This window comes from Callorhinchus milii, unplaced genomic scaffold (assembly GCF_018977255.1).
Source record: "Callorhinchus milii isolate IMCB2004 unplaced genomic scaffold, IMCB_Cmil_1.0 Scaffold4, whole genome shotgun sequence".
NCBI lineage: Eukaryota > Metazoa > Chordata > Chondrichthyes > Chimaeriformes > Callorhinchidae > Callorhinchus > Callorhinchus milii.
In genome coordinates, this window is record NW_024704745.1 from 47,521,261 (window position 1) to 47,547,152 (window position 25,892).

The following is a 25,892-nucleotide window of genomic DNA, read 5'->3' on the forward strand; positions in this document are numbered from 1 at the left end:
TCCTTCAAATCAATTTAGCAGTGAATTTTTCAATATGTACATTTGTCTTCTACCACACAAAGGCAAATTCACATAATAATCATCTTGGCATTTGATATAGCGTCTTATCACATCATTGAGACATCTCAAAACACTTCACATGATCTACTGTAAGGTGGATTGATTGTATTTTGTTGCGTACAGCAATGTCCCACTAACTGCTATAGAATCAGTGACCAATTTTATTTTGGGGGATTATTGGCCAGGACACTGGGAAAAACTGTCTTCACAGTCTGAACAGGCAAACAAAACATCAGGTTAACGTCTCATCTGAAGGACGGCACCTTCAACAATGCAACATGCTCCCAGCACTGCATTGGAGTGCTATCTTACACTATGTGATTCTATGTCCCAAGTGGGGCTCCTTCTGACTCAGGAGATAATGCTACCACTGCACCAGGCTGACATACATCTAATTCTTACTAAATATAAATTAGAGCAAAAATATATTTTTTCAATTTGAAGCTCTCCAAATTACTCAGTTGGCAATGTATCTGTGCAGAGTGGCTCCAAACTATGTAGACCTGGAAGTTTGATCCCTGAATTGCACTGAGTGAGGGAATCTCACCCAGGATGCAGTAACATGGGAGTACACTTGGACTCACCACCTCCTGGGATAGGAGGCACAAAAGTAAAGAAAGTTGGACGAGGTACCAGAATGCACTACAATGTGATTCAGCAGGCTCTGAAGAGAAAATTGGAACTTCCCATTAACTGAAGCTATAAATTCAACTATCTGAAAAAGCACCATTATCTACAGTGCCAAAAAGATGGTTTATGTGTTAAGCTTTAAGCACAGTCATCTTATTTCTCACGTCCTACAACCGTAGCAGAAATTCTGTGGGACTTTTACATAGAATTTTCTTTTGCAATTTCAGAGTCAAATTCTGAGTAACCCATCTGAAACGTAATTGACGGGTAATATTCTTTTTTTTAAAAAAAATGTCAGATAAATGAACTGTGGTTGAACATACCTGAATGGTCCTTTGGGTGCCATCAATGGTGACAGGCAACAAGGCTGAAGCAAGGTTCCACTCACTGGTCACATTCAGCGTCTTTCCATCCACCTCTACCTGTTGTGACACCAAACAAGACTGTTACCATGAAGACAGACAGAAAACAGATTTCAAGTTCAATGCTGTGAACAATGCAGCAGCCATTTTAAGCAGATGGTACCCCCAACAACCTGTCATGTTTATTACTCCTGCCATAAAAGACAGGGCCCAACAACATTGTATTCAAAATCATCTCTAGGGATCAGCAACGGACCTCAGAACAGCTGCTTCTGGTTAAGGAGGTTTCAAGCAATTTAAAATAAGTAACAAATAGTCATCCGACTTTTACACCTATCTTGATATGCTACATTTACTGCAATTTAACAAGTGCTGAATTTAAATTCCTCTGACACATTTCAACCTGCACATTAGGGCTTGTGTATAATAATTCAGGCCTCTAAGGGATACAGAGCATTTCTTCACTGCATCAATAATTATAACATAATTAGCATTCTTCATTTTAATCATCCAGAAGTTTCTACTAAAATACTATACATCTTAAACCAGGTCAATCTTGCAATTACAGAAGATTGTTTACATTGGAAATTTTACTATGATTTGATAAATTTTGTTAGTAAGACAGCTATACTCTAATTATTTGACACAATAGAAATTGAATGAAAAAGCTTACTACTGTACTAAGGCTCAATGTTAAGACTGCCTTGGTTATTTGCCAAAAGTGCCGTTAGGAGTGTCATATCAACAATTTAGCAGGTACAGGTCACACTTTATACTGATCAGTTGGAATAGTTAACCTCTCCAGTGGCATGTCAAGCCCACATAGTGCTGACTGGATTATGACATGCATTTATTTTAGCACAGCTAAGCTTCTCCCCCCTCCAACATCAACTCTTATTCTCCTAAGTAGCCCAGCACATTCCTACACAATGAACCATTTGAAGACTGTAAACCTCTTGGCTGGGACAACCGTAATTAATGATTCTTCTATGTTTTCTATAGCTTAAAAGAGAAGTCATTTTTGAAAATCAAGAGGACAGTGAGCATATAGGCATTGTCCCTTTACCTTTGGGTTTGGGTTCAAATCAAGTTAAATTGCCAGGATAAAAACTTCAGTGGTCAGTTAACTAGAATATTCACATGTGGAATCTATTTGGATGGTTTTAATCTGATTTCCTATGAGTCTTATAAACAACACAAAACTATACGGAACAAAATGACTGCCTCACTCAAAGGGGTAAATAATGTGGCATTCACAAACTAATGCAAATACATTTTTTTGCCACCAGCTCTATTCTAAGGGCAGATTACAAAGTTCCTCAATGCACAACCATTATATATCCTAGAGGGGTCATAAAAGAGGTTGGCTCAAGAAAGTGAAATATGTCACATAGTGGGGATGGGGGTATTTGAGATTGGAATTAAGGTACATTGTTGTGACAGACTGAACCTTTTCATGTTCTACCTGACCTTTGAGTGTTTGGTGCAGTTATTTTGTTTCTGAAGGCTTGAACTTACACTGATGTATAATACCATGGTGACCTCCAGTTTTTCAGTACATCAGTCAACTGGAACTCTTTATATGTGAGACAATGAGTGCCAACAGGTTATTTATGCATATGGGCATCACAGCCAAGTCTGTTGTTGTCCAAACACATTCCAGCTTGTGATAGTAGTCAGACGTTATCCCTTCCCTCGCCCAGGGTTCTGAAGCAAATTGTAGCATCTCCTTCACCTATTGTCTTGGCTGATCTACTTCCAGAACAGTTTCCACAGGACGCCAGGAATTACTTCTAGTTACAGTAAAAAGCCCTGTTTGCAAACTGAAGTAATTATTAAGCAATTCTATAATAAATTGCTGAGTTTTAGACCCACAAATAGGATTAAACCAAAAACAGCATAACATGACATTGGCAACATAAAAGTTCAGGCCATCACCTCAAAGGAATTAGGACCTGTTTCATTGTGGATAAGGAGACAATGTAGATAATTGGTCAATGCAAAACACAATTTTATTACAGTGTTAAACAAAAATAAATAAGATTTATAATATCAAGCCTGTGCCAGTCCTATCTTTCTGCTACTCTCTTCCACTCTCTGACGTTTTTCTCCTCACTCTTCCCCACCTCCCACATCGAGTCTCTATTTCTCTCCCCACTCCCACCCAAATCTCCCTCTCTCTAAGTCTTTCTCTCTGTCTCTCCTCACTGAGTCCATCTGTCTCATCATCTTTTCACATTCACGGCCACCCACTCGATTTGGTGACCACCCGGGGCCTCAGTGTCTCGGATATCACCACTACCAACTAGGCCGTCTCCGATCACCACTTCATCTCCTTCACCACGTCCACCCCCCTCCCTACCTCCACCAGACCCACCACCATCTTCTACCGCCCCTGGAAGAAGTTACCCCCACAATCCCTAACCGCTGTCTTTGGAGTCCACTGAACTCCTCTCCCTCTGGCCTTCATCCCTCACTGACCCCTCTTCTGTTCTCACCCTCCTCCACAACACCCTCTCCTCCACACTCGACACTCTTGCCCCCATCACCTCCCGCACTGTGTCTTACTCTCGCTCCTCCCCCAGTTCACCACCGACCTCCGCTCACTGAAGAGCCAGGTGCAGGCCATTGAATGCACCTGCCTCAAATTTGGCCTAACGGTCCACCGGCAAATCTGGCTGGACCTCCTCAAAACCTACCGTTCCACTCTAGCCTCGGCCAAGTCGTCCTTCTACTCCAGGATAATCCTGGAGGCGAAGAACAATCCTAGGCTTCTGTTCTCTACCACATCCCGACTCCTCCATCCCCCCTGCCAAGGTCATCTCCTCCAACTTTCAACGGCGAGGAGATGCTGGATTTCCTTGAATCCAAAATCAAGGGAATCCGCTCCGTGGTCACTGCCCCTCCAACATCCATCCACCCCCCACCCCTTCCCTCCCACACTCCGACTCCTACCCATCCTCCCCTACACACCTTCGAACCCGTTTCCCCACCCTCTGTCACCAACCTCATCCTGTCCTTGAAATCCACCACCTGCTCCCTGGACCCCATCCCCACTCCACTCCTTATCTCCCAGCTTCACCTTCTTGCCCCACTTCTCACAGACACCATTACCCTGTCCCTCTCCTCTGTTCCCATTCCCCTAAAATCTGCCACCATCACTCCCACACTGAAAAAACCCTCCCTTGATGCGACGCAGCTATCAAGCTACCGGCCCATCTCCAACCTCCCCTTCCTGTCCAAGGTTCTCGAAACAGTCATCGCCTCCCAGCTGCGTTCTTTCCTCTCCACCCATTCTATATTTGAACCCCTCCAGTCGGGTTTCCGTGCCTCCCATAGCACGGAAACAGCCCTGGTCAAGGTCACTAATGACATCTTGGCTATCTGTGACCAGGGCTCCCTCTGCCTCCTTATCCTCCTCGACCTATCGGCCGCATTCGATACGGTCGACCACTCTATCCTCCTCCACCGCTTGTCCTCCCACCTCAACCTTCAAGGCCCTGTCCTTGAGTGGTTTAGGTCCTACCTCTCCCACCGTCTCATTTTGTTTCCACAAACGGCTTTTCCTCCAGCCCCCGCACTGCTCGTGTGGCGTCCCTCAGGGCTCTGTCCTCGGTCCCCTCCTCTTCACCCTCTATATGCTCCCCCTTGGTGACATCATCCGCAGACATGGGGTTAACTTCCACATGTATGCGGATGACACCCAACTCTACCTTTCCTCCTCTACCCTCAACTCCACGACCACCGATGTCCTGACAGCCTGCCTGTCTGACATCGAGTCCTGGACGAGAGACAACTTTCTTCAGCTCAACGTGCGCAAAACTGAGGCCCTCCTGATTGGCTCACGTCAGCGCCTCCGCACCTCAGGCGCTGACAGCATCAGCATCCAAGGCTGCACTCTCCCCCTCTCAAAGCCAGTCAGGAACCTCGGGGTTCTGTTCGACCCTGAGCTGTCCTTTCTTCCGCACGTCCGCGCCACAACTGGCACTGCCTTCCACCACCTCCGGAACATCGCCAGACTACAGCACTACCTCATCCCTCACGCTGCTGAAACTCTGGTCCACGCCTTTATCACCTCAAGGCTGGACTATGGGAACTCTCTCCTCGCCGGCCTTCCCGGCACCTCCCTCCACAAGCTGCAGGTCATTCAGAACTCTGCAGCTCGTGTACTGTCCCGCACCAGGCTTCGCGACCACATCACTCCCACCCTCGCTCGCCTCCACTGGCTCCCCATCCCCCAGAGGATTGAATTCAAGATCCTCATCTTCACCTACAAGGCCATTCATGGCCTTGCTCCCTCCTACCTCTCTGATCTACTATTCCCCTACTTACTTGCCTGTACCCTCCGTTCCTCTGGCTCCGGTCTGCTCCATACCCCCCGCCCTATATGCCCTACCATCAGTGGCCGGGCTTTCAGCCTCTCAGCCCCCAGGCTCTGGAACTCCATCCCCCAGTGCCTTCGCCTTGCTTCCTCCCTTTCCTCCTTTAAGGCCGGTCTCAAGACCTTTCTCTTCAACCGTGTCTTCACCTCAACTCTCTACCCCCTCCCTCCGGTGTCCTGGCTCCATGGCTACCTCCCCTCACCCTGACCATTTCCCCCCTGCTCAGGTCCCGACCCAACAGTCCAGCGCCTTGGGACGTCCTCCCGATGTGAAAGGCGCTCTATAAATGCAATCTTGTTGTTGTTTTCCCTCAAGTCTCACCATCTCTCTAAGTATTTCCAACTCTCTCAATCTCTCCCCCACCCCGAGTCTTTCCGTCCTTCTCTCTCTTAACGTCATCCCATGCCATCATCCCCACCCACCCCCCTCTCAATCTGTGTCTCTCCCTCAAGTCTCTCCATCTCCCTTTGTCCCACAAGTCTCCCAGGTCTCTCCCCCCAACCTTGAGTCCCACCAAGTGTCTCTCCCTGAATAATAATCCTTGCATTTGATATAGCAACATATCATGTCGCCGAGACGTCTCAAAGCGTTTCACAGGCTATACTGTAAAGTGGAGTGACTGTATATTTTGTGAGCAGAATACCGCAACTAGTTTGCACACAGCGATATCCTACAAACAGCCATGGAGTGAGTGACCAATTTTATTTGCGGCATTGTTGGCCAGGACACCGGAGGGAGAAACTCCCTTCATTGAAGGAACTAATGTGAGAGATTTCATCCAAAATCCACCTCCAGGTCCATGGTTCAGTATTCAGTCGCCACACTCTCTCTGCCTCTTAATAATAATAATCCTTGCATTTGATATAGCGCTTTTCACGTCGGGAGGACGTCCCAAAGCGCTTCACAGAACACACTGTAAAGTGAATTGACTGTATATTTGTGGGCGAATGCGGCAGCCAATTGCGCACAGCAATGTCCCATAAACAGTCGTAGATTGAAAATGACCAATTTATTATTGTTTTGGGTTTTGGAGGGATTATTATTAGGCGTATGGAGTAAGGAAACTTGCCCAAGGTTTCGCCCTGCCTGGAATTGAACTCAGGTCTCTCGCTTGCAAAGCGAGTGCTCTAACCACTGAGCTACAGGACTCTTTAAATCCGATCTGAAAACCTACCTCTTCAACCGTACCTATGGTCATCCCCCTCACCTGGCTCAGTGTCCAATTTTGTTAAGCGCTCTGAGACGCTCCCTACATCTAGACTAAACGAATCTCTACATCTCTCCCCCACCCCCCAGTCTCTCCATTTCTTTCTCTCTCTGAATCTCTCCATCGCTCTGAGTCTCTTAGATTTGCAAGAGCAAAGTGTATAAAGTGTATAAAGGTGGAGGGGGTTAAAAAGCAAATGTGGTTTGAGAGAAACCTTTTGCTACTGGTTACTGCTCTGACGAGGAATTACTGCCATTAAAATTATTTGTATCAATCAAGGAAAATAGGTAAAGGAAGAGCAAAGTCATTTTAATATAAATAAATGTAAGGTAATGTATATTGGAGGATTGAAAGGTCATTCAACATTTTCTTGTTCTGTGCTGTTATATATTATTAATCAGTTTGTTAATCTGTTTTCGATGAGTCAGGGGAACAGGATTAGTTTATTCCAGTATGGGGATTAGCACTAGCACAGCCACGATGGACCAAATATCCTCATTCTGAAAAGTAAACCTAAAGTGTTAATTTCCTCAGTTTGATTAATTTTTTTTCTAGTTAGAAGATTAAAGTTTTGGAATTACGGATGAAATACTTCTTTCAATTAAAAAAATTGAATTGTTAGAAAAAAACTAGGCTCTGAGGTTTCTGAGATTAAAAAAAAGTCAAAAACAATTTTCAGCAAAAAAGTCATGGAACCTCAGAAATCTATAACACTGCAGGAGGCTATTCAACCCATTATATTAGTGTCAGTATTTCCTCCTCCAATGAAGCCATCTATTCTAATCCCAATTCCCTGTACCCTATGAAACCCTTATTCTGCACGTAGCTACCTCATTCCATTTTAAATGCCCCCAAGCAAGTTTGCTCTAACAACCACTCCTGGCAATTCATTCCACATTGACAACCCTGAGGTAGATTGTTTTCCTTCCTAACTTCCCCTTTTAGTTCCCAGTTATAATCTTAAATTCATGCCCTCTTGTCCTTAAATCACTTATCAGCGGAAATAGTTCCTCACCATTTGTCCTCCCCAAACCCTTTCATTATCTTTAACACCAGTGGATTAGTCATTTAATAACTACTCCATTCAAATGGCAAACAAGCTACAGTGAATTTGCCACCAAAGCAGGCAGCTCACTTTGACTCTATCACAAAAAGAGGGAAAGACAAAAGAAGACATTTTAAATGTAAGAAAATTAACATAACACAAAGTCATGTTTTCAAACAGTTTTGACATCAGCTCATGCAGAACCAAATTCAAGTCCCAGGTGGGACTTAACTAACGAATGAATGGCTTCCAGGTGCCTTTCAGGAATCTGTGCACCATAGGGTGTTCTCCACGTGGAGATTCTGCCAACAGCAGGTGATAAGCTTCTACAGCTGTTTCACACTCAGGAAACTGGATAATAGTCCCTGATCTAGTAACATTTGCAGGTACGACAAGGTGGGTAAAATATCACATCCCAGAAGGTACAATTGTGGTCTCAGTGCCAGAGGGTAAACATCTTTCTTTTGGCATTGTATGTCTCAAGTTGCAGGCTTTCCTAGACACCACAAGCATTTTAATTGCTGGGGGTAAGAAGCCCCGCTTGGTTACACTAGTCCTCTTAAGAAATATGCTGTCAATTGGAGGTTCTGTGGGTCATGTGCCATATCTCACTCTCTATCTATGTTAACAAATCCTGTCTGTAAGGAATTCAAAAAGGTTTGATGCTCAGGGTGAAAAGTTCCAATAACCAATTTTTCTTTTGTCTGATGGGGAATTACCAGAATCACTGTTGTTTCCTCTGACTAAATGTTGCTAGTGGCCCTGGGGAATGAGGGGAAACAGAAGGAAGCATACAGGAAGTTTTTGTTCCAGAGGAACATTGAGTTGAAGGTTACGGTCCAGCTGTCTTAACTCCTGCATCAGAGCCTTTGTAACCTCTTGTTCTGGTAGGTCGCCGTGAGGTCTACCCCAAGAAACACTGCTTGTCAGAGGTAACTTGGGCCATTGTGTGTCATTTGGAAATCCATCAATCAAGAAATTCTGAGTCTCTGGCAAGGTGTTGAATTGAGGGGCCCATGGCATTCTGTTTAGTGGGTATTCTAGTGGGTTAGAGAAAATGGACCAAGAAATTTCTTCATATAACTCACAACTGTGGTGCTGTCTGATCAGTCTTCTATCGATTTTCCCGAAATACATTCCCTGATGAACAGCAGACTGAGTTTAGCAATTTGAGCCTATTGATGTATGGAGGTGTATAGCTCGGTCCATATAGAGTCACAATAACAATAGGAAATCTGTTATCAGAACAAGAGATGAGGAGGGAGACTGCAGATGCACTCTCCAGAATACATTTTCTCTTCCGATCACCATGTTAAGGATTGGATGCGTTGAATTTGATCTTGACTTACATAGATATACAAAGAGAGGAAGTGAGAAAAGACACATCAAAGTTCACTCCCAAGAGAAATCTTCCATTTCACCTCACTCACAATATACACTCATGCTGGCAATTCAGTCTCCTACTAAGGGATGCAGAAAAAGAAACATGGCCAATTTGGAGTAAAACAAAGTATACCTGAAGAAATCTTGGATTAAAGGAAATACATCAGTGACATGACCAAACCGATTTAGCTGCAGTGGTTTCATGAGAACTTTACAAACTCCATCAGCACCATTTAAATTCAAGTGATCATCTTGACTCCCACTCTAAAAGCTTACCATTTTGAATTGAATTACATTTCATAGTACTGAAACAAATCTTGAGCAGTCAGAATTTGTTTTTTAAAAGAATTGAAAAACACAGTGAAGATAACTAAACAATTTTAAAATAGAATTAAACAAGTTCATGGAAACTGAAAGAACTCCAGATTCTGGATGAGTAGACCAAACTGTACTATATTACTAAGAGTGCCACTAAGGTTCAAAAGAGTAGGGTACAGGATGTCCAACTATTCATTTTTCATGAATATCCACTCTTGCCTTTCATTCTTTACCAAACTCTTTGAACATGCTGTTGCCACCAAGCCATCTCTTTCACCTACTCGTGATCTTGAACTTTAAAATGAAGAAGTTTAAGATCTCCACCCCACTCTGTAATTGGTCAGATCCTCCAAGGCCAGTGCAGTTATGGCTAAAGGCAGGATCCACGTGAATTAAAAAAAGACCAATTTAGAGGTCATTAAGATAGTCAAAGAAAAATCACACAATATCATAAGAGTAAGGGCTAACAAATATTTCAGAGGAGGTTTGATGATATTCTGTTTAAAGCTTCATTGAAAATCTAAAAAACTGCATTTGAACATGAGCTCAATCCTAACACAGTACTAGAATCCATAACCTTCGGAATAATTTTATTTTGGTCAGCTGGGTGTCTGACACATGCAGAAAACCATCACCATGCTTAAGAGTATCCAAACAAAGCTGAGATTTCCATGCATCCCACCTACACATGGAAATCCCAGAGATAGATCGTTAGAATGGAATGCGCACTCTCCCTGGAGGGATACATCCGGCTTACCTCATTACAGAATTAGGCACAGGTTGGCAAGAGCCAAGGCTTAGGGATCCCAAAGTGTGCGTTGGGGTACTGCAGGCGTCTAACTAGTTAAAATCGCATAGGTTGCCATTAATATCGTTATCTGGCAAGCTTTTCCACTGCTTGTCCAGCTAGGAAAGCCCTACCCATTAGGGCTTTGGCTTGCAGGATTAACAGGAGCTGAGTGGGATGACTCCCTACCTCCAGTGATGGTTCTGCCCTTCCAGGTTCTGCTGACGAGCCAGGCTGGCTGTGCTGTCATCAGCAGTGCCATGGAATAGAGAGGCAAGAGTACTACCAAATGAGACCAATGCTGGGGTTGAGTTTCTCTTAGCAAACCACTGGGTGGCAGCAATGCTTTTCAGACACTAGTTGGCATCAAAGGTTTAGAGAACTGCTGGAAGAGGATGTGAGAATCCCAGAGGAGCACAATATCTACTCCCTGTTCCAGCAAGGCAATGCAAATAAAACTCAGCTAAAGGTTTAGATGAAAATTGTCTTTTGATGTCCAAGTTTGATCCTGGGTCTGACTTAGAACATCAGCTTGTTGCATCTCATACTGTTGCTGCACTCTAAAGCCTTGGTTGTACCTAGCCATACCCCAACATCACTTTCCACCATTTCAAGTAGAGAGCCTTGGAACAAGACCTTAAATTCCATAAACCTAGACAACGTTGGGTGACATTGCAATTCTTGGCACTTCAGAAAGGATCAGAAGATAATTCTTCTGATAACAAATTGGCAGCAATTAGAGGCAATTACAACTGGTGACAAGACCAACAAATATTCATCTTAATGGATCTCTTTAACATGATAACAAACCAGATTCTAAAACTAAAATTTGAGGTTGCATGCGTGAATTGAATTTGTACGAAACACGTTAAATATTTGCAGTAAACTTTTCAAAAAGATCATGAAGAACTGGAATTACTAAATTGAGGTACATTGAAGAAATTATCCTCAGTGTGCATAACAGAACTGAATGGCTGTTAACGACAATATAAAATAACAGACGCATTATACAAAAAAATGGCCTTTGATGTATCAAGGTTGTGGAGAAATGTATAATATGCACATATGCAAAATTCCAACCTAACGAATCCATCGTATTCCATCTCCATTAGGATGCTCGGCTAGTCAGTCACAACAATTCATTGATGAGGAAGAATTTGCACTGAAGGTGCTCAACAAAACGTAGGGATTTTGCATAACTAAATGTGCAGGTTCTTCAATTCAAAATACTAAGAACTTGAAAACTCTACGTTTCTCTGTTTGTATTTGAAAGAAAATATACTCTGCAATTCATAAATAAAGTGGTGAACATCAGAACACAGGAATGATTTTTCATATTCACAGTAACTAGATTAATGAGGCAGCATGGGTTGTTTTTAACATTTGGTGCTTTGAGCTAATCCACAAACGTAAAACACGAACAAATAGCTGGCATTGTTACAGGAGTATCTTCCAAGACCAAACCAAAAAGACGGTTTTGCTATAAAACCAGTTGAGCAAACAAGGGCTTGTTGTGTAAAAAGGAATTAAACATCAAAACACCAGTAAAATTCTGAACCCTAAAACCTCCTTTGAAGAAACGCATTTGATGTGAGGTATTTCTAGTTATGGGTGATTGAAATGAGAAATCTGTAGCAGCACATGGACATCTTGGCAGCATGACCCACTAATTAAATCCATGTGAGTGAATCTCATCTTAAAAGAGGTTTCCTACATTAGTTTTCTCAACTCATGTCAAGTCAATTACCCAAGTAATATTTGGCCACAGTGACACAAATCCTGCCCTGAGTTAGCCACTTTTATATTTTGCTAGTTGGAGTTTTTAGGTAATTTTTATCTTGTTAAACCAATTTTCCCATTACAAACTTTAAAAGGGGCTTTGCAAATGACGCAATGGAATACATAAAGCCAAAGGATTTGTATCACACGAAAGCAACACGAATGGTATGTTTACATTTATTTGAACATAGAGAACTATATTTTATGCTAAAATTAGTCGCAACTGTGATGAAAACCCAGTATACAATATCACAACAGCAAGTGGCAAACAAAAAACTCTTAGCACCTATCGGGGTGTCTGGCTTTCGGGAAACATCACACCCCTTGTAGTAACCTGCATCAGAGCAGAGTTCTCAAAGGGTTGGTGTGACTCATATCCATCTAGACAGGAGTCACAACTTTCTGAATCAAATATTGCATTTCATATCCCAATACTGACATTTTTTCTGCAATAACCTGCATTTCATTGTGCACTGCTATTAAACCAACACTGAAGGCAATCAATTATGCTTGTTGGCAACAGCTTTACACCAGATTTGAAAGGCGTAGATATGGTTTAAAGCTCACAATGTTTGATGACCCTGATTTTGAGACAGTAACGGAATGCACCGAATCATGTATCTCCACTGACAGCTCCCAGTTCTTCTGTTCTTGTTTAGCAGCAGGAACCCTGCAGACCAAAGTACAAAGAACATTTTATTTCAAAAAGATGAAAAAGACATGCTCCTCAATAAACACAGATCACATGAATATATTAAGAGCATTAAATTATTAAGTGTCACTTAAACCTTAAGCCTTATTGTATACTTGACTATTATCCACGTACATTTTAAAATTTTCTGCACAAGTGAAATAACATTGTACAGTTCGCCTTCCATCAGTACCCCTGTAAGCTTGAAAGCACTCTCCTGCCAAACAAATTCTACTCTCCCATGAGAACAATATTCCTGAAAAAAAACTGATTTCAAACATTAACAACAACAACAACTTGGATTTATATAGCACCTTCCACGATGGACGGCATCTCAGAGAGCTTTACAGATTCGGATCCCGGGACCGAGCCAGGGGGAGGGTGGGGAAGGTGACCAAAGGCGCAGTCGAAAAGAAAGGTCTTCAGCAGAGACCTGAATATGGGAAGGGAAGGAGCGAGACGAAGGGAGTGAGGAAGGCAGTTCCAGAGCCTCGGGGTATAGTGGCTGAAGGCACGGCCGCCGAGGGTGGAGCGGAGGACTCGGTGACAAGGAGGAGGCCAGACTCGGAGGAACGAAGGGTGCTGTTTTGAGGAGAGAGGAGGTCAGAGAGGTAGGGGGGTGCAGAGGAGTTCAGGGACTTGAATACGAGGGTGAGGATCTTGAAGTCGATCCTCTCTGGGATAGGCAGCCTGTGCAGTCTGGCAAGGACTGGGGTGATCGGGGAGCGGAGTTTGGTGCGGGTGAGAATGCAGACGGCAGAGTTCTGAATGAGTTAATAAGTTACATGGCTAAGAAATTGCATGGTTTGTATGTACCAATTATTTCCATTATGGTTTTCAAGGTGTGTTTCACTCAAATCAAATTCAGGTCCTATTTGAAGAACACATTCTCAGTGGATCAAGGCATTTTCAGTCAACTCTTTATATTACAATAAAGCAAAATTATATTTCTTCTTCATATGTAGTTAATAGTCATTGATTAGAAAATTATTCTAGTCATTCATTTCAGTTCTTGGTACAATTTTTTTATGTTGCAAATCAGAAATTAACATTTTGTCTGGATGTTGTTGGCATTTTAAAAGAAATGTAATTATTAAACTTATCTGTGCAAACTGTCATTAAAAGAGATTTACAATCATTGTTCTTGGTAAACTGAAAAGGTAAAATAATAATTGACAGAATGGTATTCAAGCAGGGACATTAAAAAAAACATATTATTGCTACTAGGGTTGAAAGTGCTTCTCACAAGGGCAGTTATATTACTGGCACCCAGTGCATTGAGAAAAAACAACTCACAACGGAAAATGTATCGAAGAACCTCATGTATGCTAATACATGAAACCTAGGCTCCAACACAACTCCTTGGATCTGAGGTCTCATGAGGCAGTGAGATGCACACAATGTTTCCTTCTTCACACATTTTTTGGACAAGGCACGTTTTCTGCCAGTGACATGCTAGAAATCTTGGTGCTTTCTGTGCAGCACTTTTTAGCTCCCCATTACATTACAAAGCACAATGCAAGCGGAAACTCCATTTAAAGGACATTCATGTTATTGTTAAATCATAGATAACTCCAAAACCTGGATTATTGTAGATCTCAGGTGCACCAATACAGAGCTGAAACAATTCTATAATAAATAATAATCCTTGCATTATAGCGCCTTATCACGTCGAGACATCTCAAAGCACCTCACAGAATATATTGTAAAGTTGATTGTTTACTTTGTAGGCAAAACGTAGCAGCCAATTGCACACACCAGTGTCCCACAAACAATCATGGATTCAGTGGATTTTCTTTGATGGGGAGGGGAGGATTATTACCCCCAGAAAGCGATTCACCAATCGACTAACAACTGAATTCCAACTTCCTGCTGGGTAAATGGAGGCGTGTGGAGTAAGGAAACTTGCCTGAGGTTTTGCCCTGCCCGGGCACTATGCTACAGGACTCCACCTGTATTTCTGTATAATCAATCCATACAATGAATGCTAATTATAACAACAAATTGCATTTATACATGGCCCTTCATGCCGAATGGCGCCTCAGAGTGCTTAACAGTGGCGGAGCCCGATGCCGAGCCAGTGGGAAGGGAAAGGTGACCATAGGCACAGTCCAAGAAGAAGGTCTTCAAGCTGGACCTGAATGGTAGAGAGGGAGCAAGGAGAAGGGATTGAAGGACGGAATTCCACAGGTTCGGATTATAAATTAGATTTTTTAAAAAGACAACAAATAATGCCTTATTTGAGGTAGCAGTCTGAGATCATGAAACAGGCGCAAAAGGCTGCTGAATATCTTTCAGGTAAAAAAATTGAAAAAAAATATTTTTATTTACAATTTTTTTTACGATTACATCAGTGCCTCGAATGAGATTTTAGAGAATTCAGATGAATCAAGATGATGTTAAAATGTTTCCATTAAGTTGTGATGGGAACACCCACAAATTAAACACTAGGTAACTTTTGAGGATACTCAAATGTAGAGGTTTCCTTCTTGTACATCAGCTGTTAGGAAACAGGGAAAACAGGTGTCAGTTTAGGTCAATTGGTAGCACTTTTGCCTTAGGTCAGAGGTTGTCTGTTTGAATCCCATGTATAGGTTGATATTCCAGTATAGTATTGAGGGAGTACTATATTGTTGGAGGTACCATTTTTCAGATTAAGCATGAAACCTGTTCAGATGCACTTTAACAATTCCATGACTATTCAAAAGGGCTGTTTTAACCAAGAATCCCCCAAAAGAATAGGTGATTCACCTCATGAAGGAGACTTTGCTGTCTGCAAATGGCTAACATGTGCTTGTAAAATTGTCAGTACACTTGACAGTAAAGAGCTATGAATTGATGTTTCCATATAAGGCGCTATAAAAATTGAAGTCTCTCAAAATTTTATTAATTCTAGAATGCAACACCTAACGTCCTACCATTAACAACAACAAGATTACACCTGTATAGCGCCTTTCACATCGGGAGGGCGTCCCAAGGCTCTGGACAGTGTACAGCATTTCAGACCCGAGCTGGGGTCAGGGGGGGGAGAAGGGAGGGAAGGGGAATGACCGATGGCGTGGTCGAAGAGGAGGGTTTTGAGGCAGGACTTGAAGGAGGCTAAGGAGGGGGCGAGATGGAGTGATTACACTAAGAATCTTACATTAAGAATCTTGTATGCACATTTTCTATGAACAAAAAATACAAGGAGAGGAAATGCAAGTGCTTGGGGACTTTAATTAATAACAACAACAACAACATTAAATTTACAGAGCTCCTTTCACGTCGGGAGGATGTCCCAAGGAGCTGGACAGTCAGGGGTCAGGACCTGAGCATGGGGGAGGAGTGAAGTAGGGGTGAGGGAAGGCAGAGAGGTAGGAGGGTGACTGAAGGCACAATCGAAGAGGAGGGTCTTGAGACCGGCCTTGAAGGAGGTAAGGGAGGAAGCGAGGCGAAGGGACTGTGGGATGGAGTTTCAGAGTGTGGAGGCAGAGAGGCTGAAACCCTAGCCACTGATGGTAGGGCGGGTCGGGCAGGAGATATGGAGCAGGCCGGAGCCCGCTGAATGGAGGGAGCGAGCAGGTTCGCAGGGAGTCAGCAGGTCAGAGAGGTAGGAGGGGGCAAGAACATGGATGGCCTTGAAAGTGAGGACAAGGATCTTGAACTCGATCCTCTGGGGGATGGGGAGCCAGTGGAGTCGGGCGAGGGTGGGAGTGATGGGGTCGCGGAGCCTGGTGTGCGAGAGTGCACGAGCTGCAGAGTTTTGGATGATCTGCAGCTTGTGAAGGGAAAAGTTGGGAAGGCCGATGAGAGGGGAGTTTCCATAATTGAGCCTTGATGTGACAAATGCATGGAGTTTCGGCAGCCTGAGGAGTGAAGTAATGGCGGAGTCTGGCAATGTTGCGGAGCAATTAAGCGTTAACACTTGAATAAGACCCACTTTCTATCATTTTACTTTTGACCCGACTATTATGATGAGTCAAATTTTCATTGATGCACAACCGTCTTAATTGGCAGGTTTATCCAAATAACAATCACCATCAATGAAGGCTACAATGCCAATTGGAGCAACAGGGATGATGGATAAACATAACCTGCGGAATGTTACTTTTATTCCTGGATCATGTAGACAGGCCAGGCAGGCAACTTAAGCGAATCAGAAGCCATTTTATTGACTCGGAAGGGATTTAAAACATATTTTACCAAGGCGGCAGCTATTTGAGAAGCTTAAAAAAGGTGAAGTCCTGCAGCTTAGTGGTTAGAGCTCTCGTCTCGCAAGCAAAGGATCTGGGTTTGATTCCCAGGCAGGGTGAAACATTGGGTAAGTGTCTTTACTCCACACCCCTCTGTTTACCCAGTAGTAAGTAGGAACCCAGTTGTTAGTCAATTGGCGGATCTCTTCTCCAGCGGTAATAATCCGTTCAATTTTTAATAAATAAATAAATAACAATTTGGTCACTCAATCCACGACTGTTTGTGGGACGCTGCTGTGTGCAATTGGCTGCCGCATTTCACCCACAAAATATACAGTCAATTCACTTTACAGTATATTCTGTGAAGCGCTTTGAGACGTCTGGAAGATGCGATAAGGCGTTATATCAAATGCAAGGATTATTATTATTGCAACCTACAACTGAATTCAAATCCATCAAACTATTTTCTATGTTTTTTTTTAAAAAAGAGCAATTTTGCACTATGCAAATTCCAGACAAAATTACGTATTTTCAATGAAGGTTTTGAATTGACCTTTTTTAGCAGTCTCCATTATACACATACAAATGGGTCACTGTAGAAGTAGTAGGGAGTCCTCCAAGGTCTTACTAAAATTAATTAAAACTTGATTTACTTTATTCAGAATCCTCTTGTTTTGAAGGTTCTTTTTTTTAAAAAAGTAACGGAAATTCATGACACTTATTTTAAGTTGACAAGAATCTGGTTCATTGAGATATAATATACAATACTTGCTTATGCTAATTGTACAACTTTGTTCAATTTATAATGCACCAGTGGACACTAAATTAAAATAAACTTAATGTAAATAAATTCCAAATTCAAATAGTCTCACTACTCAGCGAAAGAATCATTAAGAAATCCTTAGTCACAACTTCCACTGCAGGGAGTCACAAAAATGATCAAGAATAATGTGCTGCTTTGAGGTCAGTTTCTGCATACAAATTCACATTGGAAAACTTCAGAAAGTCGGTCATTCATCTGAACTGATTTCAGAGAATTTCCAAGACCGTGAAAGATATGTTATGCAAGCATATATAAGTATTCAGTGGGGGTGGACAAGACCAGCTACATGGAGACTACAAAGCAGCCCTCCTATGGTTCATGAATAAGTCAAGGAAATGATCAGAAAAAAATGGAGAGATGTTTAGACAGATGGTCCACTTAAAACACATGGGATAAAGTGAGAGCAATTTGAATGAAACTTTAGATTTTGTTAATAATTGATCTTTATTCTCTACTTTCCCCCCAACAGGTAAATGAGTAGATTCTTTAAGTGTTCGAAGTACAATCTTTGCTGATCAAAAAAAATTCAGCGACTTCACTGGTAGAATCTAAAAAGTATTTTTAAATGCTAAAAACTGTATGAAAACCTCAAACATAATCATACATAAAAGGAAAGGTCAGGATTAAAAGAATTTTAAATAGCATGAATCTGTTCCAAACAAAACAATGCTGGAGTTATTTTGTGATCTGTAAAGTTTATTCTGTACTTTGAACACTCACTGAAAGTGTCGTCCATGGATAACAGACTCTATAGTTACTATGACAATACTTCATCCTGATTTTACTACATACTATTATTTCTGTACGTTTGATGTCCCTTTTATATCAAAAATGTTGATTTAGCTGCTTCAGAGTTCTCAAAATCAAGAGTTATTGTATTAAATGCAAAGCATACAATAGCTCGCTGAATATAAAAAAATCATACCTTAAAATCAGCATTTTGTATCCCTTCATTTCTATATTCTTATCTCCTATTAGCATCTCAATCATCGATCTTATTATTTCTGAACTCTTCCAATTCATTGATAATTCAGGATAAATTATAATCAACTTAACCAACAAAGTTGTCTCAAGCATAGAATCAGAAATTAAAGCACATCATTAACACTGGGCTCAAGATGCAATATCACTGCTTGTTAGAACTATCTATGTGCAGCTCAATAATAATGAGTTGTATTTGGCTTTAATGTATTTTTCCTATAGGCATGTTGAAGCAATGCAATCCAAATATAAAAGCATCAGTTAATAATCCTCTGCTTCTGGTTCAGTTTTTAAATCTAACCCAAATAATTATTGCAGAATAAATGAAATGTTGCAAAGTTGCACTCCATAAGGAACATCAGTCCTATTGATCCTCTTTAACTCATACAGTCAGACACTTCAGAATTAGTTTAGCCCAATTATGGCATTTTAATTATGCAGGTTTTATCATTCAAAAATACCAGCCGATTCCTATTTTTCCACAAAAATTGTAATGTAAGAGAACTTTAAAATCCCAAATTAGTTTCAATCTTGTTTCAGAGTTTTGACAACTATAGGCTGTTTAAAAGCAGTGCAAACACCTTTTCATGTTCTTCTTCTCACACATAAATCTTCAGTGAACCTATCTCATGCAGAGTAAGAGATTACTTTGTCTACACCGATTAGAATGATATAGAAGTTCATAATTTAATCATCTATTATTTACTCAAAATATTTATGTAAGTCTGCTTATATTTAAGCAGACTTACATAAAATACATATTTAAACAGCAAAGATATTCGAATAATAAAAATTCAAAGTAAAAAGCTACAAATTAAGATTTGGAAAAGCTTCTAGAAAAAGTATTTGAAAGTTGTTTTTTTCCTTAAAAAAAATTGTTTATTACCCAATATGTTCTTTCGGAATTATGAGGTTAGATACCACTACATCATCGTCTCTCGTCTTGGTGATGTGATATGTTGATACAAATTCTCATATAGATCAACCTAAGAAATAGAATCTCATGTATTACAGTTTTTAGCAACAAATTACTTTCAACACTATATAAAAATGCAAAGCTATAATTTTTCTGGTTCAGTTGAACACCAACTGGTAATCTTCTTAACCTACATAGGTTATAATACTGCTCATCAATAGTAAGACTTTTGTTTGATTCCCTAATGCAGTATTGTGGAAATTGGAAGTATTTGTACAGTACAGGGGAAACTGTTCATTAGGTTCGCTTAGAAAAAATCTTTTTGATTCTAAATAAAGCCCCCATTTTAAAAAACAATGTTACACAACAGTGGTACCAATGGCATAGCTTACTCCTGCCTGAAACTGTTGGTCTCATTATAATGCTCCAAATGGGTATAATACTGTTCTATGAAAAATGATTTGTTGGTGGTGGCTGTTTTGTCTTATGTGAGAGTGAGCTATTAGATCAATATTAGATGGAGCAGCATGTGTGCTCCCTCACTTCTCCCTTGCAAACATTTGGATCCCAAGGAGATACATTTTCTGGCATTACAACTTCAAATTCTTAATGTGTAGGCAATGACTGGGAATCAAACCCCAACCCCTAACCAAAGTATATGTTTTCCCAATCTTCGGCTGTCAACTTTGATAATGGTTCCACAACAAATTCCAGAGTTTGGTATGGAGGCTGGAGCTTCCTAGCCAACCCCACTGCAGCTCAAAGACTTTCTGAAGAAGCAGGAAAAGGTCCAACTGCATAGTCGTGCAAATAATTTTAGCTTGTTCCTTGTTAAAGATCCCAATGGAATACTGCAGGCCCCCCGCCTTTCCACAATCTGATTTTTTGGGGGTCAGATAGGTGTTACCATCCTTAAGAATTATCCGAACCAGAGTTCTATATATGAACGCCACCCATACAAGTGCAACCAGGTGCATCTCTCCAGGGAGAGAGTATACATAGAAAGTGAACTCTCTCCCTGGAGGGAAACTCTGTTACCTAATTCTGGACAGTATTAGGCTTAGGTTGGCAATAGCCAAGACTCCCAGAGTGTCCCAGATATCCCAGATAATGCTGGAGTTAACAAGCTAAAACTGCATAGCTTGCAATTGAAAGAACTGTCTCGCAAGCTTCCCTCCTGCTACATGACATACTAAGGTTCATCCTATCTGGTAGAATTTACAGGGTTAACAGGAGCTGAGTGACTCCCAATGACTGGTCTGCCTTCCAAAATCCTGTATTTTTGTAACTGTATAATTACAAACTTATGGTTCAGCTACAAGAAAGCAGCAGCCATTTTATACAACCACATCCTGTCAAAATTACAGATAGGAAGATAACACATAAAACATTGAAATCATCAGAATAATTCATTGTTTTGTAGATCTAGTGCTCAAATTCCTTCCGCTGGATTTTAAACTAGTCACTTTTCTCATAAACTGCTTAAATAATTAAATACTGCTCTGTCGTGATGCACATATCTGAGATTATTTTATCATCAATTAAATAATAAGTACAAATCAGTTATTTAAAATAATTTAAGAATTTGGTAATCATTTATGTTAGGAACATAAAAGTAAGTGAATTCAAGAAATATGCAGAATGGAAGGAGTAAAATATCATGTAAATACTGTGAAACTCGCTGCTTAAATTTTCCTAATGGTTTGAATGTGATTTAATTTAAAGGATCTATTTTCCTTATCATACAAATTTCCAGTGACAAATAATCTAACAATGTTGTGTTAAATGGTAGTTCGATCAGTGACTCATGCAGCGGGTGGTGGGAGTGTGAATTTCGCTCCTCCAGAGGGCAGATTCCATTGAAATAATTAAAAATAGCCAATAGATAAATACTTGATAGACCGTGGTATCAAGGGATATGGAGAGAGGGTGGGAAGGTGGAATTGAGTTGTGAATCAGCCATGATCTTAAAAACATTGTGACAGACTCGGTGGCCCACTCCTGTTCTTATGTTCCCAAATCATGATTTTATATTGACGAGTCAAAAGGCAGTACAGTGAAGCATCAATATACAGCACCATGATAGGGTGAGATTGTCTCCTACTGAGATCCCCATCACACTGTATTGCTTGAGATAGGAGAAGGGGAGTAGGATTTCACCATGAAGAAGTCTGGGAATATCCCAAGGGGAGGAAGGCTGAACTATACTGAAAGCACCTTGCATACCCCTACCAAATACTAGTCAGGGGCTTAGGAGCAAACTGTCCAGCTGTTCTCTTGGCCAAAATTAATAAATTGTGTAGAAGAGATTGTGTTACTTTATAATACGTGGACCCCATATAACAAAATTTACAATTCTTTGAATAGTCACACAAGTAGATTCTAGATATTTGTGCTTCTGTTTCTATTGCTTTCACACATTAAATGAAATGTAAAGGGGATGGTTACCTTCCTTTACCAAGTCAATAAATGTAAATACTAACATTTCTGAATCTGTGGAAACTTAATTAATTTCTCCCAACAGTTCTGTGCATCCAGTAGGTTTTTATATTCACATTTGTTTTGTTTTTCAGCACTGTAAGGCAATGGTGTATTTCAATAAGTAATGAACAGAGGTGGGTGAGAGCATTAGAAAATAGTGGCTTAAAGTCTCAATGTCTAAGGACGGAAACAGACCCCTGAAGATTGGCTACAAAGGTTATCTGAACACAAGAGAGATTAGGCAGTTTAAGAATCAAATGAAATAAAAAGCCAAAATTTCTATAAAGGCAGGAACTCAAGTCCTGATTACCGAGGGAAAATACTGTTATACGGTTACCCTGGTGATTGCTGAAAAAGTGATTCTGAATAGAATAGCTATTTATGATTTGAAATTAAAATGTTTCATATTAAACAATCCAAAATGAATAGGCTAAGGTTAGAGAACAGAAGAGAGAAATCAATTCTGAAATGCAAGTGGTGAATGGAAATAAAATATGAATAGGCTTTGCCAGTGGGGTGCAGCAGCTGCCAAATGTCCTGCAGCCAAAAAATTACAATAATACTGATGCAGTGTGGAGGAGCTTTCAGAATCATTCGATGGATCACAGGAAGAGAGATCCAAGAAAGATTCCAAAATCAGCATTTAACTTGGCATTTATAGCAGAAGGGGACATGGTAAATAAGAGCAGTAAAAAGAAATGCCTGAGCAATACTATGCAACGCTCTCAAATATGTGGCAGAAAAGAAAAACTGATATTGTAAACCAGGAAACATTTACATGGTGACCTTACCAAACGAATATGACTTTCAAAAAGAGACACATATTTACTGAAGAATACGGTTTCCCCAAATGCTACTTGAAAACAAGAAATTGATAAGCCAACAGGATTTTTTGAAATACAGGAGTTATTTTAGAGCAAAATATATCAATGAAACAACGGCAATATGAATCTTTTTTAAAAAGGGATTTCATTAAAGGGGAAAAATGTATAATTTAACTGAATATTAAAATGAAAGTTCTACATTATTTGAAAAAATACCATTGAGTATCCCATTCTAGATGCCAGATAACCATGTCTGCAACAATGTTGTGCTCAGATTTTGAAATTTTCAAGTAAAATCTTGAATTGTATATGTATGTGCATATTCTTAGGCGTGTGGAATGGCAGATCCTCCCTCCCCCACCCTGAGTTGCAGTAGTTATAGCTTCCTTCACCAGAGCTGATAAAGGTGACCTCATAGAAGTCTTCATCAATATTATGAAAGGTTATGATAGGATAAACAGTAATAAATTATTTCCACAAGTCAGCAAATCAGGAACAAGAGAGCACAAAATTAAGACAGCCATAAAAGAATTAAATGGGAGGTTAGAGTGAAACAATATTACACAAAGGGTGGTTGAAATTTAGAATTCTCTGTCACTGTAGTTGAGATAAAGTCCCTAAATTATTTAAAAAGGATATTGCATAATACGTGTAAAATAGGAATATTAAAGGGTGTGAGGAGCAAGGAGGAGAGTGGAATCACATGTGAAAAAAACAGCACATAACATTTAGCAACAATAACATTTGTATAGCACCCTTCATGTCGAGTGGATGTCCCAATACGCTTATCGATCAAGGATTTGCACCTGAACTGGGGGTTGGGATCAGGAGGGATGGAGGGAAGGGAGTATGGGGGAAGGAGGATAACCAAAGGTGTGGTCAAGAGCAGGGTATTGAGAAAGGCCTTGAAAGAAGAAAGGAGTGAGGCGAAGGGACTGTGGGATGGAGTTCCAGATGGGGGCAGAAAGACTGAAGGCCCAACTGGCGATGGTGGGGCGGGTAGAGTGGAGGTCATGGAGCAGGCCAGAGTCCGCCGTGCAGAGGAAGCTAGCTAGCAGAGGGGTTAGCAGGTCACAGAGGTATTGAGGAGCAAGGCCATGAAGGGCTTTGAAAGCAAGGACAAGGATTATAAAAATCTTCCGTGGACAGCACAGAAACTCAATTGGAGGGGTTCACAGAGGGAGTGACAGGAGAGGAAGGAGCGAAGCTGAGAAGTAACGACTTGTTCCAGGACATTGGAAAGAAAAGGGAGATTGCAGATAGGGCAGTAATTGGAGAGCAAGGATGGGTTCAGAGAAGGTGATTTTTTGAATACTGGCAGCATTCAATCAAGGAGACTTCATGCAATAAAGAGGTAAGGCATAGGGTGATAGGAGGAAAAGGCGGAAAGAGAAAGAGGGAAACCACGTGACACCGTTTGATGATATTATCACACCTGATAGAAGACATTTTTAGTTAGCATTAGATAGTGTATTTCATATGATCATCAACAACAACAACTTTCATTTATATAGCGCCCCTCATGCAGGATAGAGTCTCAGAGCACTTGACAATGGTGGAGCATGACACCAAGCTGGGGGGAGGTCGATGTTCACCACATTTCCACACTATTTTGCTATCCACAATCAGCCTGTTCCCAATTAGTGCAGATATATCGTTCCCATGCTGAAATTAATTTTTTTGTGTATTTTTCAAAGAGCTTAGTTACAGACTCACTTTCAAAACTGGCCTGTCAATAAAAGATTTCTGGGAGGTGGGAATAAAAGGATTTCATGCCATTTTTTAAAAAAATACAGTATATTTCTCTGATTTTCTTATTCAAATGTCTGAAGACCCTAGTTTTAAAAATAAAACGGTTTCCAGATATAAAAGGTTACATTAAGATAATCTGTTAAAGCTTTTTATGTTGGAACTAAAGCTTTTTAGTTGAAAAGTTTATAAAGCACAGATTCTGCATTTTATAACCTCTCGAACTTCTTGTGCTTGCTAATGTCAACCATCATTTGCAGAACTGTTACAATCTAAACCCATCTATTTTCCTTCTTAATCTTTATCTTCAAGTGGGATTTCATTTATGTTCCCACAAGACTCTAGCTGTATATAAAACTATCAATTTAACATTCTTAACCTTTTTTTAAATGGATTTAAGTTTCAGCTGAATTGGTTAAATATTTTCTTAGACCTCATCTTTAGAGAGTGTCTCCCTCTGTACATGGAATAGCCTAAGGGTTAAAAAACATTAGGAAGGTACGACTGAAGAAGACACTTCAACCCATTTGATCTCATCCTTCTAAAATATCCTTCTTGTCTTCTTTCCATAACAGCTGTGTAAAGTGCTTTGAGATGTCTTCCCAACATGAAAATCACTATATAAATGTAAATTGTATTATACTGTACAGTATCAAGCTGTTTCCAGTGTCCTAGCCTCAACCACCCACTGTGGTAACCCATTTGAGTTGAATACTCTAGGTGTGTATGCTAGAATCCTGTTTATCTACGTGGCAATTAAATGCAGGTGCGTTTAACCGCACAGAACTCCCAAGGGAAAGTTGGTCACTCTGCAGCGAGATTTCCAGAAAAAGCAGTATCGGATCCGTTTTTTGTCTTAGTACTGCATCCTATATCTTGCATAATGTCCAATTATCTGCAGTTTGCTAACACACAAAGGAGGTGATCACCAATCAGTGCAGTAATTGTCTCTCTACTATACATTTGTTCACAATGGAGACAAGCAAACTGACCAGAGATCTAGTCAAAAAGAATCTTTCTCATCATTCCGTCTATCCACCAACATGATTCGTAGTTTGAATAAGGCTTATCCCCTCCAAATTGCTTTAGTGTTAGAAGCAAAAATTATTTGACTGGTAGAATTATAAATAATCTTTGCTTTTGATTTAGCACCTTATCACGTTGTCAAGAAGTCTCAAAACACTTCACAGGATATAATGTAAGTGTAATGACTGTGTATTTTGTGAACGAATACGACAGCCAATTTGCACACAGTAATATCCCACAAACAGCCATGGAATGAATGACCAATTTTATTTGGAG

The 25,892-nt window shown here is 40.7% G+C and overlaps 1 protein-coding gene across 1 annotated transcript in view; it reads right to left on the reverse strand.

Moving 5' to 3' along the window:
• The window catches only part of pcca (propionyl-CoA carboxylase subunit alpha), a 227,683-nt gene that overhangs the window by 72,355 nt on the left and 129,436 nt on the right, over positions 1 to 25,892 (reverse strand). Inside the window, exons 17-18 of the mRNA XM_042334257.1 lie at positions 12,521 to 12,623; positions 1,014 to 1,112 (exon numbers count right to left, since the gene is read on the reverse strand). Coding sequence (XP_042190191.1) covers positions 1,014 to 1,112; positions 12,521 to 12,623 — 202 coding nt within the window. The remainder of the gene's footprint in view (positions 1 to 1,013; positions 1,113 to 12,520; positions 12,624 to 25,892) is intronic.